At 39.8% G+C, this 16,630-nt stretch overlaps 1 protein-coding gene across 2 annotated transcripts in view; it reads left to right on the top strand.

Annotated features, from left to right (window-relative positions):
- LOC126172674 (D-2-hydroxyglutarate dehydrogenase, mitochondrial) overlaps nt 1-16,630 on the top strand; it is a 74,683-nt gene that overhangs the window by 29,541 nt on the left and 28,512 nt on the right. For both annotated transcript variants that reach the window (XM_049920901.1, XM_049920900.1), the window contains exons 4-5: nt 464-657; nt 4,123-4,291. In XM_049920901.1, the coding sequence (XP_049776858.1) occupies nt 464-657; nt 4,123-4,291 (363 nt within the window). The remainder of the gene's footprint in view (nt 1-463; nt 658-4,122; nt 4,292-16,630) is intronic.

Below are 16,630 nucleotides of genomic sequence, written 5' to 3'. Positions count from 1 at the left end.
ACCCATGACTCACTGTTCTGGCTACCGCATATTTATGTTTGCATTATTACGTGAGTACACTGCTTTTTACGGCTTTCTCATTTTGGTATATCAGTTCCATAGATTTTGTAAGGTAGTAGTTTCTCCTCTTGTTCAAAGCTGGTGGAAACTGCAGATGAAGGTTTAGACTTCGAAACCAGCCATGTTATAAATAAGAAATTAGTGGCAACTGAAACAGATTTTTATTGTGTTAATGATTTATGACTTTATCGATCTGAGTTTACAAGTCTCAGGGCTGGAGAAAGTTCTAACATACACTGAGATGAGATGGAAAACGTCGTAAGACTGAGAATGGGGCACTAATCATAATACATAGCTACTTTCTGCAGAAAGAGGGTGCACCAACATGGTGATGTACCAGTCACTGTGTGCCACTGTTATTGATAAGAGGGTATCCTTAAAATATTTTTTTTTTCTATTGTAGGTGTCCTTGTTTGTCAAGCTGGTTGTATCTTAGAAGTTCTGGATAATTATTTATCAGAAAGAGGTCTTATCATGCCTCTTGACTTAGGAGCCAAAGGCAGCTGTAACATTGGAGGAAATGTTTCTACTAATGCTGGAGGCATAAGGCTCTTACGTTATGGAAGTTTACATGGTAGCGTACTTGGTATTGAAGCAGTAAGTGTAGTTCATTCTGTGTTCTACTTTTAAACATTATATATCTTTTAAATATATATCTTTTAAACTTAAGTGGATTAGTAAACTAGTAATATTGTGCAGCTAGGTGTCTGGATCTGCATGAAATTGATGGGCCTGCAGTAATATACTGAATGGTGCTGTCATGACCTCTTTTGTTGTGCCTGGAGGAAACATGATAACTGGGAAGTGCCCCAGTAGCTCAGCATATCTACTGCCTGTTGACCAGATCAGCATCATGTACCACTTTGCTGCATCAAAACTCTCTAGTAGCAAGGCCAGTGATGCTGTTGAGGCTTGCCTTGGCCATGTCTGGCACAAGGTGATAGTGTGCTAAAAAACTGGCCCCAATTATCGACTCCATCACATCTGCCACAGTAAAATTCCACATAAACTCACATCATATTCCCAGATCAATTTCCATATGTTGCATTTCGTATGTCATGGTGAATGAGTTGTTAGGTGCAGAAAATTGTAACAAGGTCAGTGCTTGATACTTGGGTAACAGAGTTCATGCTAAAATACATATATCAGAACAAGTGTCCAGAGAAACATTTTGTCCTGTCTTGCAGTCCATTATGAAGAGGCACAGAGACGGTGACTGACGGTCGATTGCTCCTATTTCAGACTGTCATTTTTGATTGAGGAACGAACACAGCGAAGTGAACTTATGCATCTGGTCTCTGAACTTTCTGTGATACCAGCACACGTCTGGCTGGATGGTGTTGTCTTATGCTGAGCATTTCATGAAGGAATGGCTTCTCGAACATTTACAGAAGCACCCCCTAACATACCTGATTCACTAATCTGGGTGTCAACCTTAGTTGTGAGGCTGTCATAACCTGCATATGTCACTATCAAGGTGCTGTATCCTGCAGTAGCAGTTACAGTGCAATATGTCGGCATCGTTGCATCCTGCAGCCTGTCTGCCAGGTTCCCTATGATGTTTAGTGACACCATGCACACGTCGACTTCACTTCGTAAATGGCAGAGGTATTGAGATGGTTTTCTGTCTCCCATGTTGTCCTGTAACAGTACCTGCCTCACTCCTTGCGAAGCTGACACACTGTGAATTAACTAGTCCTTGAGCTTCGCATATGCTTCAATATCTGGAGGCAAGTTTATTAAATCTGCACCTCTGCTGTGTAACAATGATCTAGTTGGCTGACCACAGCTGAAATTTGGTAAGTCTGTCTTGTTCCAGCACAGAGAAAACTTACCTCTAGCTGTGCAAACGTTAACCTAGCCTTCACCTTCCAACGATGTTATGAGTCACCAGAAACAAGTGGTTCAGATTCCAGGTTCCTTCTTCCTGGTTCAATAAATGGGGTAGGTTAGGGACTTGCAAGTCGCCAAAGTGACATCCAATAGAAAGACTTGCATCAGGCCATTGAGCCACAGTTATTATTATATTCTAAACAGGGTGTTCAGAAATTCCCATTACAGACTTTTAGGACTTGTAGAGGGGAGCGAGTACATAGTATTTTGAATAGAAACCTATGTTTGGAAACATACCATTTCCATTCTATAATAGTTGGAATTCAGATATGTAACACGTCCATGTCTGCTGAGGGAAAGAGAAAAGTCTCAGAGTTGCTTGTCCTGGTATACAGTAGGGTAGACAGGATGACATATACTACATCAGAGGGTCACCTGATGTCACTTAATGTCTGCCTTGCTGCAAGACCTTTTCAGTGCCTGTGCACCTCCAATACTGTATGAATGGTTCAGTACACATTTTTGGAATACACAGGCATGCTGCTCATATATGGCGAAATGTGGAGTAATGGAAGAGCTGCTAGTTGGCTGTATAATGAATGTTTTCTGCAACATGGCACACCATCACACAAACCTCTTGCCTGAGTTATGAAATGGCTCTGAGAAACAGTTACCTTCACCGTGAGGAGGCAGGTTTGTGGTGCGTCACAACCACCCCACATACCCGCATCTGAAGACGGTGTACTCCATCACTTTGAAGTAAACCCATCAACCAGTTCTCGAACAATTGTGTGTGCAGTGGATGTTACTCACGGTATCGTCTAGGACACACTGCATGAGCAACATTTACATCCGTACCACTTACACAGGTTACACGCTGTAAGTCAACCAATTTTCCACAATGCATTGCCTACTGTACGAGGTTCCTGCAACACTGCATCAACACACCCCTGTTTCAACTTGGAGCTCTGTTCATGAATGAATGTAAGATCACTAGGAACTGTGTTCTGAATTCGCAAAACAGCCATGTCTGAGCGGACAAAAACCTTTGTGCCATGCTTGTTCAGGGACTTCAGACCCTGTTTGGTATTAATGTGTGGGCAGGTATTCTGGATGGTCATGTGACTATACCATACCTCCTTCCACTCAAACTAACTGGTCCTGCATAACTTCCTACAAAACATATTGGACCCATTCTTGGAAGCTGTGCCACTCCATCTGGAAATTTGGTTTCAGCATGGTGATGCACTATAGCACTTCTCACATGTGGTTCAGAGACATCTCAGTAGATGATATGGTGAAAGGCAGATAGGCTGAGGAGGTCTAACTACATGGCCACAAGATTTAACTCCTGTGTACTACACCTTGTGGAATTGTATGCAAAGTTTAATTTACAAGACTTTTGTAGAAATGGGGAAGATCTATTCGCACAAGTTCTGGCTGCTGTGCTAGAAACTGAAGAGACATCAGGTGGGATGAAAAGTGTGTACCAGAACATGCTTTGTAGGTACAATGTGCATAACAATGCTGATGGTTGCCACTTCAAGCTAGTGTTGTTACACATCAGTACTGTTCAGTACATACAGTATGCTGGGTTCTTTTTCTGTTTTGGAATAATGTGAACATGTAATGTTTAAGTGTTAATACAAACTAATGTGCTTAAGTGATAAATGGATGTTTCTTATGTTCCCTTTCAATCGTTACCTAATAATAGTACTGCATCACACCTAATTAAATTCCTCAAGCAGAAGTGGTTGAAACAATAGTAAAGGGAAACAGTATGTTTCCAGACATGGATTCCTATTCAAAATATTATGTAATCACCCCCACCCCCACTCTACAAGCCCTATAAGTTTGTAATGGGAACTCCCAAACACTCTGTATAGATAATTTTGTATGGAACCCTCAGAATGCAAGTCCTACCCACACTCATCCAGTTTTTTATGTGTGTAAGTGCTACCCATCCAACATTTGGCACATAGAAACTGTGATTTCCTTAGATGCAGCAGTTATTTAGTGTTGTTCTACATGACTTTTTTTCCTTACTTTCCCAGTCATAAGTGTTGTGATGTATGCATATATACTGTTATGGTCTCAATTTTAGAATTCTTAACTTATTTTTTGAAGTATTGGATGACTGACTGTCTCTAGCTTGAAATTCCTTATTATAACATTTTATGTTTCTTTTACATAATTTTATGTATATCAAAATTCTTCTTTCTTTTATAGGTGAAAGCTGATGGAGAGGTCATTGATTGCCTGAGTACTCTTAAGAAAGATAATACAGGTTACCATTTGAAACATTTATTTATTGGATCTGAAGGAACTTTAGGTGTTGTGACTAAGGTAGCCATACATTGCCCACCAGCCCCAAAAGCTATCAACCTTGCTTTTCTAGGTAAAGTGTGTGCTTTTGTTAGATAATTCATATTTGCAAGGTAGAATAAGCGATGAATTAAATGTGAAATACAAGCCTCCGTTGAACTGTTCCTATATATTGATCTGTGTAATCTGTCATATGTAGATAAGGATATAACACTGCTGGCATCTCTATCTAAAATAACTATATTAATATGTCCTCTTCACAATGAGCCTGAAGATAATTTGCACACAACTTATATTTGGAAATAAAGAGAGGCATGATATAAAAATGCCAGGGTATAAAGAGTAATGTAAATATGCAGTTGATTTTATTGCAGTCATAAAGAAGAAAAGAGATACAGCTTAAATAAATTCACAAAAAATAGTAAGTGTGAAACATCTGCTCTTCACTCTTGGAAAGGTCTCCAATTTATACACTACATGTTTTGTAGCAAATGGATTTATCGGAGCAGTTTCATTTTGTCATGTTGACACAGTGCCGCAGACTGAATGAATTGTGAGGTTTATTAAACCTCAGTAAATCCCAATTGGTTTATCTTTCCTGCTCAACAGCAAAACAGTACGTTTGTCCCATTGTCGACAAGTATCTCAACCTTCCTAATTTGTATCTTTCATTCAATTCCCTCATTGCTTTTTCTTTCATCACTTCTTCGTCTTCCTCTTAGCTATTCTTTCGTGCTCTTCACCAGAACATTTAACTTTACCAACAGATTTGATTATACTTGTAGTGTCACCATGCCTCTCTTTTAGTATATTTTTATTCTTAGCTGACTGAATTTTTGTGAAATGTTCTTCCAGAATAACAGTGACCTACATCTAACAATTATTAACATGTGACTTTTCATGCTTTCCTGACAGATCTGTTGCAAATACGCTTCTTGGGTTTGCCGCAGGATCGTATTGTGTAACTCGCACAGTATTTCATCGATGCAACTGCTTGACATTATCAGGTGGTGGTAGCTGCTGCTGTCATTGTTGCAAGGCGTGACTGGTGATAATCACGTGGCAGTGTCGAAATTTATCAATACGCGTGCGCAGGAAGAGGATCGTAGTTGGAGGAAAGCGGCGCTCCTGGTGCCCTCTGCTGGGAGCTGCAGAAAGGCCATCCACGAGTGCGCTATGGACAATGACTGTGCTGCCGGATGCTCCCGCAGTTAAAGGCTGAACTAAATCTCAGTAGTGCATACGCGTCACACGATGAATCGGAAGTTCTTGTTTTCCCTGTTTTGACTTAATGGCAGCCAGTGCTGGATTCCAGGCGGCACTTAGTTTAAAACCTGCATCCCTGTTGATAAGATTGTCCACTGTATGGATATGTATGGCCTCCTTAACAACACAGTCCCAGAAAGATAATGCTGGGGATTAAATTTCTGTCTGTTCGTAAAGCGTATGATGTCCCATGTCCAGGCAATGATCCGCTACTGCTGATTTATTAGGTTGCCCCAGGCATGTATGATGATGTTGTTCAACACAACGTTCTTTCACTGTTCCGCATGTCTGTCCAATATAAGATTTTCCTCATTGGCATGGGATTTTATACACGCCACTTTTCCTAAGGCCAAGGTCATTTTTGACCAAGTACAATACATTCCTCAATTTTGCTGGTAGCCAGAAAAACACACTTGATGTTGTGCTTTTTGAGGATCCTTTCTATTCTCAAAGACCTCCGGCCAAAGTAGGGCACTAATGCTGTTGCAGTGAGTGCCTCCACATCTTCATTTACACCCCTGCTTCGGGTTTGCTTAGAATGGAATGCATGGCGTATCTGCCTATTGGAATATCCATTCTGTTGGAATACCATTCTCAGGTGTTGTAGCTCACCAGGTCATGTGACATGTGTTCAATGCACCAAAGAGCGTAGGACACTACTGCATTGCACAGGATGGTGACAACTTGGCGCCTGCAAATATAGCTCAGTATGAATTGATTTGTGATAGACACTGTGTCCCAGTGTAACATCAGCTTTTCTTCTGACTATGACGTCCAGGAATGGTAGGATGCCATACTTTTCCACTTCTATTGTGAACTGTATATTCCGATGGCGCGAGTTCACATGTTGGAGAAACACAGGTAATGTCTCTATTCCATGGGGCCACACCACAAAAGTATTGTCTACATACCGCCAGAAACAGGAAGGTTTGGGACTTGCCAACTGCAGTGCTTTTTCCTCAAAGTCTTCCGTAAAATAGTTGGCCATCATGGGAGACAGAAGACTTCTCATGGCGACACAGTCCACTTGTTCAAAATATTGGTCATTGAATAAGAAATAACGTGAGGTAATCACATGTTTAAATAATGCCAGAATGTCTTTCTCAAACTGGCTGTTGATAAGCTCTAATGAATCCTGCAGAGATACTTTCATAAACAAAGATATAACGTTGAAACTAACCAAAATACCCAACGCTTGTAGCTGAAGTGTCTTCAGGTGATCTATGAAGTCCTCTGAATTCCCAATATGGTGATACACTTGTCTATGAGAGGTCCCAACAGTGTAGTAAGATGTTTGGCCAGAAAGTACGTAGGAACTCCAATGTTGCTCACTATTGGGCGAAAAGGAGTCCCATCCTTATGTATCTTAGGTAGGCTGTACAGTCTTGGAGGAACTGCAGTCTGGTGGTTTAGGCTTTTAGTCAATTTAGAAGGAATGGAACTCTTCTTGAGAAGATCTAATCTTTTTCTTGGAATTTTTCCAGTCGGATCCTCTCTGAGCTTGTGATAGGCAGGATCATTGAGAAGCGCCTCCATCTTGCTGTTGTATTCAACTCGTGGAGAGTGCAGTGGAGTTCCCCTTGTCGGCAGGTAAAATGACGAGTTCTTTGTCCACTCTCAAGTCTCACAGAGCCTTCCTTTCTGCTGAGCTGACGTTGAACTTGCTTGGTGGGGCTCGTGTTAAAATTCAGCAGGTGTCTCTCCGAATCTCTTCTGCAACATCACTGGGAAGCTTCAAAATTGCCTGTTCTATGCCAGCTATGCCATCTCCAATTAGAGCTGTCCATGGTGTTGGTGCATAGTTCAACTCTTTCTCGTTGGAGTTTGAGAAAGACATTGTGGCATTATTTAAACATGTGCTTACCTCAACTTATTTCTTATTCAATGTCCAGTATTTTGAAGAAGTGGACGGTGTCCCCATGGGAACTCCATCCCAATATACAATTAACAACGGAAGTGGGAAAGGATGGCATCTTACCATTCCTGGATGTCATAGTCAGAAGAAAAGCTGATATTACACTGGGACACAGCATCTCTCATAAATCAACTCAAACGGAGCTATATTAGCAGGCTACAAGTTGTCATCATCCTGCGCAATGTGGTAGTGTCCTAAGTTTTTTGGTGCATAGAGCACATTTAGTCTAAGATGCTGACAGTCTACCTGGTGAGCTACAACACCTGAGAATGGTGTTCCAACAGAATGGATATTCCAATAAGCAGATACGCCATGCATTCCATTCTAAGCAAACTCGAAGCACAGGTGTAAATGAAGATGTGGAGGCACCCACTGCAACAGCGTTCTTGCCCTACTTTGGCGGCATGCCTTCGAGAGTAGAACTGATCCCCAAAAAGCACGACACCAAGTGTGTTTTTTGGCCACCAGCAAAGTTGAGGAATTTATTGTGCTCGGTCAAAGACGACCTTGGCCTTAGGAAACATAGTGTGTATAAAATCCCATGCTGATGTAGAAAGTCTTATATTGGACAGACATACTGAACCATACAAGAATGTTGCATTGAACACCATTGTCATACACACCTGGGGCAACCTGACAAATCAGCAGTAACGGAGCATTGCCTGGACATGGGACATCATATGCTTTACGAACAGACAGAAATTTCATCCCCAGCATTATCTTTCTGGGACTGTGTGTTAAGGAGGCCATACATATCCATACAGCGGACAATCTTATCAACAGGGATGCAGGTTTTCAACTAAGCACCACCTGGATTCCAGCACTGGCTGCCATTAAATCAAATAAGGAAAAACAAGAACTTCTGATTCATCACATCACACAATGTGCTACTGAGATTTAGTTCAGCCTTTAACTGCAGAAGCTTCCGGCCGCGCAGTCATCCCCCATAACACACGCGTGGATGGCCTTTCCATGGCTCCCAGCAGGTGGCACCAGGAGCGCTGCTTTCCTCCAGCTACAAGCGTCTACCTGCGCACACATATTGCCTGCTTCCAGCATGATAAATTTCGATGCCACCGCGCGATTGTCATCAGTCACACCTGCAGCAGTGACAGTAGCAGCTACCACCACCTGATGATGTCGAGCAGTTGCATCAATGAAATACTGTGTGAGCTACACAATACAATCCAGCAGCAAACCCGAGAAATGTATTTGCAATTATTATCATTATTATAACTATTCTCATTATTATTTTTTATATTTAACATTACTAAAACAGTATTAACAATATACATTGTAATGTTACATGCAAAGTTAATTTCTTGATGGATTCTTGGTGCAGTAATTTCAACTTGGCACAAACATAACTTGGTATCAGGCACTCAGTAGTGGTGCAAAGGTGGTGACATGTAAAAATAAAGGAAAATGAATCCATACTTTTCGGAGTTGGTGGGTTTATTTGTGAAAGTCTGCATTATACTTCACAATATGTACACCATGCTTTTGCATTTATAAACATGCAAATAAACCACGTTCGTCTTTACTATACAAACAAGATTTCATTCCATGCGTGTTTGAATGTCCACCTTCCACAGTAGCAGTTAAAATCAATTATTATTGGTTTCTCCATCTTAAGCATACTGCAGTTAATTAAAGGGCATCTTAAACTAGAGACAGTGTGCTTTTATTTAAAAGGCATCTTTTTTGGTCATTCTGGAAAAATGTATACATATGTTTGTACATTTTGGTTGTTATATGTTAAAAATAGTATTTCTTTATAAAATTGGTGTGCAATTTGCTAACAGTGTTTTTGCCAATTGTTCACATATTCTGCAAACCACTGCTTTTTTCCCTTCTTTCTCAGCAGAGGTTGAGGCCGAAACAAACTTTGTGTACATATAGAATTGGCAGGGATTTGCGTTTTTAGAAAGCGCTTTCTCTTACACTGCATTGAGATTATTTGCACTTCACCTCACTTTAGAAATAGAAATGTGGTTACATGGGTTTTCACTCACCACAGTGTTTATTTGCTTTGCATGTAGATTGTGATTATTGGTTTTTCATGTAGGTTGTAATTATTGCCAATCTGTGATTTTTTTATTAATGGCATATAATTTGTGTGTATGGGAGGAGGTAAGTTAATGTAAATTAGTGAAGATATAAATTCAGCAGAGACCAGAGTGAGGGTATGGGCGGGGATATGGTAACAGTGAATGGGGCCTCACTGGTGAGGGGGGGTTAGTGACTTCATGACATATACTGGGATGTGGTCTTATGTATAAATTTAATGCTTGTGACATATGCTGGTTGTTGTCTTATGTATAAATTTAAAGTTATATTAAATGATCAGTTTGTTTAGAGTGCTTGGTTTGCCAGGTTGGTCTCAACATTTATGAGTTGTTTCTTTTCTGTTATGGTTTTCAAAATGTGGTAGTTTTCTTGTAAGGTGAGGAGGTGTTTTGCCAATATAAAATTAGCACTAGGGACACAGACATGGAAATCATAAGGATAAACAACAAAAAACGACACCTCATCCTACAAGAAAACTACAACGTGCAGAAAACTATAATAGGAAATAAACAACTCATAAATGCTCAGGTCAACCTGGCAAACAACTCACTCTTTAAACTAATTGACCATTTAACATAACATTAAATATAACCTTATGATCACACCCATACATATGTCGCCCTCTCACTACCGCTCACCAGTCAGGCCCCATTCACTACTTATAGTCTGTTTATACCATAATCACTATACCCCCAAATTTGAACTACAACTCTTAAACCCCTCCCAACCACCACCACCACCACCACCACCACCACCGCCGCCGCCGCTACTCACATCTCCACTGGACATACAAGACATCTTCACTAAGTTACACTCAAACAAACAAACAAACACACACACACACACACACACACACACACATACATACATAAACACTATAATACTGTGCTAAATGGGAACACATGTAAATCAAAGAGTGAATCAGATATAAACTGGATTTTACTTAAACAAAAAAATCAGTTATTGAAAATTGAAAGGCAATTACAGTTTATTTTTCCACAGTTTCCCAGTTTAGAAAACCATTTTCTCCAGTAAACAAAAAAATCAGTTATTGAAAAATGAAAGGCAGTTACAGTTTATTTTTCCACAGTTTCACACTTTTGAAAACTATTTTTTCCAGAAGGAAGGAAGGATTTTTTATCACAATATCATAGGATGTAGCTGGTTGTATCAGGAACCAATTGTGCACAAATTATTCCACATCCTCATCATCTTGAAATTGGTGCCCTCCTAGAGCTCCTTTAAGCTGTCCAAATAAATGGAAATCACAGGGTGATGGGTCTGAGCTGTAAGGAGGATTATAAAATTGAGTCCAGTATATTTCTGGTAGTTTGGAGAATGTTAGAGCTGCAGTATGAATCCTTGCATTCTCGTGGAGGAGGATAACCTGTTGAATAGGTTTGTCTCGTCTTCTGCGACAATATGCAGCCCTCATCTTCTTCAAAAGCTATCAGTAATATGCTGCCTTGATTCCATGCCGCTCATGCAAAAAATCAATAAGGAAAATGCCTTACCGGTTGGGGGAGATAAAAAAAGTTGAAAAAAACCTTGCCAGCTGACAGTTGAGTCTTGGCTTTCACTGGGGCTCTCCCCCCTTTCCTCCACAACTCCTTACTGGTTTGTTTGGATTCAGGAGCAAACAGTGGACCCACATTTCATTGCAGCTGATGGCCTGACTCAAAAATGCATCACGTTCTTTCACAAACCTTGCTTGTAAACCTCTGGCAGACCTACGAATGTCACAACTTCAGATTTTTAGTCAAAAGGCGAGGGACTCATCTGGAACACACTTTATGGAACTGTAGATCATTTGTGATGATTGCGTGACAGCTCCCACAACTTATTCTAACATGTTCTGCAATTTCTGATACTCTCACTCTTAGTCACCTTCAAGAATGTCTCAAATGGCTCATCCAAGGACAGCAATCGTGTTCCTGATTTTCCAAGTGTTCTCAACCTTCCTTGAACTGTTTATGCCAGGCAAAAATACATGTCCTTGACAGTGTTCGATCACCATGTTGTGCAGTCGTTCTCTGGAAAATTTCCATTGCTTGAACTATTTCACAAGTAAGAAATATTATAATGTGTGTTACACAGTGGAGGAATGCACCTGTTTCTCTGACATCATGAGCAGTACTGACAAAGCTGCTGGAAGCAATGGCAGGCTCTGCTTACTCCTAATGGTTCCACCCAACAATACTAGAAGTGCGAGTCTATTGATGCTCAGTTACAAAAATCCTGTTTATACTTGATTCACCCTTGTAACTGCAGTTCTACTTCTAAAGTGAGATGAAGTGCAAGTAACACCAAGGCAGCATAAGAGAAAGTGCTTTCAAAAAAGGAAAAAACTGCAAAGTGTACATGTACAACACAGTTTCATCTGACCTCAGCCTTCACAAACAACAAAGGAAAAAACAGTGGTTTGCAGAACACTTGAACAAGAGGCAGAAACCCCATAAATAAATTGCATGTCAATTTTATAAGAAATGCTATTTTTAATATGTAACAGCCAAAATGTACAAACATACATATACATACTTCAGAATGACCACAATCCTTTTTAACTAAAAGTGAATAATAGATTCATTCCTTTTACTATCTAATGTAAGGTCGAGGCAAATAAGTATAAGTGAGTAATCAGCTGGTACATGACAGCTGCAAATTGCCGCAGGTTACTTTTTACTAGCTTTTACTCCTGCACCCCCCTTTTCCCACAACATTCACAGACATTGTATGGTCAGAGTGATCGTCCACTGGCTCGCATATAAGACATAACTTGACATATTCCAGCATGTTCTTTGGATGATACTTAGAAAAAGTAGCATCAACAAATATAGCTCTATACTTATAATCTGTGGCAAATACTCTTGTGTCCCACTATTATTCATGTCCCTTTCTTCGTCAGTTCATACATCAGGCGTGGTAATAAAAACTAGGATTTTAGCAGTAGAGCCCACTTCGATGCATAATGTCTCACTTGTGATGTTAGCCACTGAAGTTGGATAAGCATTTCTGTGGCAATCTCACACTTTCCATCTCTTATATTATTAATCCCTACAACTAGTATACTGGTAATGAAGTCATTCCAGTTTCAGTAGCTCTAGACATAGTCCTACATAATGAATAGTAATGATTGTTTCTGAAGATTGATTGCCAGTCATGTCCTCAAAAACAATAATAGATGTATCCACTTACTTTTTGCAATATATTACATTTGTTGTTTTGAGGGTCAAGTGCCTGACTTTGCACCAAGCACCAATCCTCCAGAGATCTTCCTGCTTCAAACTACAAATTACTGCCACTTTGATTCCCCTATATACAATGACACCATCAACAAACAGCCTGGGAGAGCACCCAACATGATTAAACACTGCTAACAAGTCTTCATTCCAGTCACAAAACTTGTCCAATATTCTGTAAGCTTGTATTTTTTCAGTAGATGATATTGCAGACATGTGCTGATTATCTTGCAGAAGTCAAGGAACATGGCAGCAAACTGGGCATTGCTATTTACTTCATTCAGGATCTCGTGAATGAAGAGAGGCAGCACATTGTTGAAGGACACTGTTTTCAGAATCCACACTGATGTCTACAGAGCAGATTTTCTTTCTCCAGAAAGGTCATAATAAACAATAGTTAAAAGTGTTCCATATTTGTAAAACAGATTGATGTTGCCATTAGAGGTCTATAGTCATACGTGTTTGTCCTGTAACTCTGCAGGAAACTGGGAACTTAATTTTCCAAATGCTTGGAATGCTTTGTTGTTCCAGTAACTTACAGTATACTGCAGGTAGAGCAAATTCTCTCATGTAGTCTGTTCAGAATTGTACAGGCATGTTTCCTCCACTGCTGATTACCATTGAATTTTTGTGCCATAATTATTTATCTCAGTGTTGTAATTTTGGAATTTGTACCACAATTAAAAAAATTTTCTTAGAGAAACAATTTAAGAAGAAAAAATTCCATGTTATTTTTCCTTCTGTGTTTCACGCTACATTTCAGTACATGTGAGCACCCTCTGACTATATAGACATTGATCCATTTACAGACTTTTTGTTAGACCAAAAGTTCTCAAGGTTTTTTTAGAGTTAATAGAATTTTACATAGAAATTTAATGACCACTTTTCACATTGCACTCCTTAGCTCATTTTGGCTATGTCCAGCATTTGTGTGCCATTACGGCTTTGGCTTCATTTAAATCCGTGAAGGAGGTCTTTTTGCTTTTTTAGTAGTTTTCTAACATGGTGTGGCAATGAAGACATCTGGCCACAAAATTAAAATAAAATATAAATTTGTCAAATCATGAAAAATAAATTTATATTGTATGACAGAATAAACATTGGAAAGAAAGAGAGTAGTTTTTAATATGGCTATTGAATCACATTGGGTCTTTCCCAGCTCTCATAATCTTACTTCACACCTACATGTTTGATTGTGTACAATACTTTTCAGTTTTGCCCATTTGTACTACACATTTTTGTTCGCAGAGATGCATGTTAAGTAATTTCTCAATTTACCTACTGTGTTTCTTGTGACATCTGTTAAGCATAAAAATTTTCTTTTAACATATGTAATTATGGTCATGTGCTGTAGCAGCCTTATGGTCACTGCATCCTTTCTCTCTGTCAACTGAATCAAAAGTGTTTGGATTGGTTTGTAGCCAGAAAATCTAGGACTTTTTTCTAATGAAGTAGTAATTTTTGGTTAAGACATTTAGTACAATATCATAAAAATTCCCTTCTCTATTCCCATTGTGTATCATGAAGTTTCCACAGTCTCCAAATTTTCTGTGAAACGTTTTCCAATACAGCACCTTAGCACTTCGAGACCAATTGTTTCACCATGTTTGACTCAGCTTTGTAGCTTTTGTTCACCCAAATAATTTTACTTTTGGAATGTTTAATAATATGCCACAAGCTGTGACATATGTAGTTTGATGCAGTGGTTAGCTTTGCTGGCTTGTGTGTTGCGGGTCACTAGTTCAGACCCAGCCATCAGCAATTATTTGTTATTTAGTAATTATCATCATTTTTGGAAGGTTCTTGAGATACCTAATGTTTGTGTAAGTACCAGCCTGGAATATTCAGTGTTAGTATAAATAGCTAAACTCTCCGTGCATGAGGTCAGTTCTATTCTGGCAGTAAGCTAGTGTCAGCAGTAAATGTGCTTTCAGTTGTAAGTGTTGTACTACACTGATGACCCTGCCTTTGGATATGACCTTGGTTGTGGTTTGAATGAGACATTGTGTGGTGGAGGTGTCAGGTACATTAAAACATCTACATCCAATGGCTCCAATAAGGCAATGTAAATGCCACCCACATGGACAGGAACTGGAATACAAGCAGTACATCATTCATAAGGTCTGTATATTGTGGAGGCCCATAGACTCCAAGCCAGCAGAAAGTCAGCTGCACATGAAGTATCCATCAGTGTTTTCTAGAGACGCTGGCCAGGACCCAACAAAATGTCTGAAAGGATTCGACTGAGTCATAAAATTCAACAAGGGATGACATGACATGTTTCAAAAATGTTTTTACATGGGTGATACAGCTCAGCAGTGGTTTGAGAACAAGGAAGAACAGCTCAGTATTTGGGACAAATTCTGGCCAAACGGAAGAAAGTGTTTGAAGACAGTCAACAGCAAGAACAACCGTTGAAAAACAGGGCCTAACATCATCGCAGAATGACACGGTCACATATAAACACAATTTTGGCTTTTTGCAGCATTGTAAATCCAAATATGACATTTGATGAAAGCACTCAGAAGACATGTACCAAGCTCTTCTATCAAAGGATGTCACAACAACAGGAGAATTCGTCAAGTGATGCCAACACATCAATGAAATGCAACAGAAAAGAATTGGACAAAAGGGGTATGATCAACTCTCAAATGTGGTCCCTATGGCAATTGTGGAAGAACACCATAACCTTGCTTCTCTCATACATTAGGTTGTAAGATAAGATAGAGCAGTCATGAATGTCAACCTCATATGTCGGATAGTAATAGAGAATGTTGGAGAAGAGGTATATTGATCTTTGGCACCAGTCTCCACCACCAGTTAGACATGTCATGAAGAATAGACTTGGCCAATTCAGACATATGCAGCCACTATGAAACAACCACCCAGCATCCAACCAATGCAGGTACAACCAACCCTTCCACCATGGAAATCGCCCCATAGATAACAGACATATGGAGAATGGAGGGTAACATGTTGGTCAGTTTCATCCATGTCTACATCTACATCAACAGTTACATACATCCTTAACAAGCCACTGTATGGTGTGTGGCAGAGGATACCTTGTAGCACTGTTAGTCATTTGCTTTCCTGTTCCACACACACACACACACACACACACACACACACACACACACACACACACACACATAGTGAGGGAAAACGATAGTCTATATGCCTCCGTACGAGCCCTGATTTCTCTTATCTTCATGGTCCTTATGCAAACACTCAAGCAGGACTCAAGAATGGATTGCATTAGTGTCTTCTGCATACGGTCTCCCGTACAGATGACCACATTTTCCTAAAATGCTCTCAGTGAACCAAAGTCAACCAGTCGCCTTCCCTACTACAGTTGTTACGTGTTCTTTCCATTTGATATTGCTTTGCAGCATTACATGTAGATATTTAAATGACATGACTGTGTCAAGCAGCACACTGCTAATGCTGTATTTGAACACTGAGGGATTGTTTTCCCTACTCATCTACATTAACTTAATCAATAATAACATCTATACACATCTTACACCACAGCATCAGCAGCAAACAGCCATAGATTGCTTCTCACCTTATCCGTCAGATCATTTATGTAAATAGAGGATATTAGTGGTCCTATCACACTTCCATGGGGCACTCTTTATGATACACTTGTCTCCAATGAACACATGTTGATCAGGACAGTGTACTTGGTTCTATTACTCAAGGTTACTTCGAAGCACCCACATATTGGGAACCTACTCCATATACCTTTGTTAACAGTCCACAGTGGGGCACCATGTCAAACCCTTTCCAGAAATGCAGAAATATGGAATCTGCCTGTTGACAGTCATCTGCAGTTTGCAGGTTATCTGTTTCTACTGTGGATGCCTTGGACACACTGTGCACCACTGCAGAGTAAGAAGATAAGTGTACGAAGACTATTATG

This window comes from Schistocerca cancellata, chromosome 1 (assembly GCF_023864275.1).
Source record: "Schistocerca cancellata isolate TAMUIC-IGC-003103 chromosome 1, iqSchCanc2.1, whole genome shotgun sequence".
Taxonomy (NCBI): domain Eukaryota; kingdom Metazoa; phylum Arthropoda; class Insecta; order Orthoptera; family Acrididae; genus Schistocerca; species Schistocerca cancellata.
The sequence above is the reverse complement of the archived record's forward strand: the minus strand, read 5'-3'. Positions and strand labels throughout refer to the sequence as shown.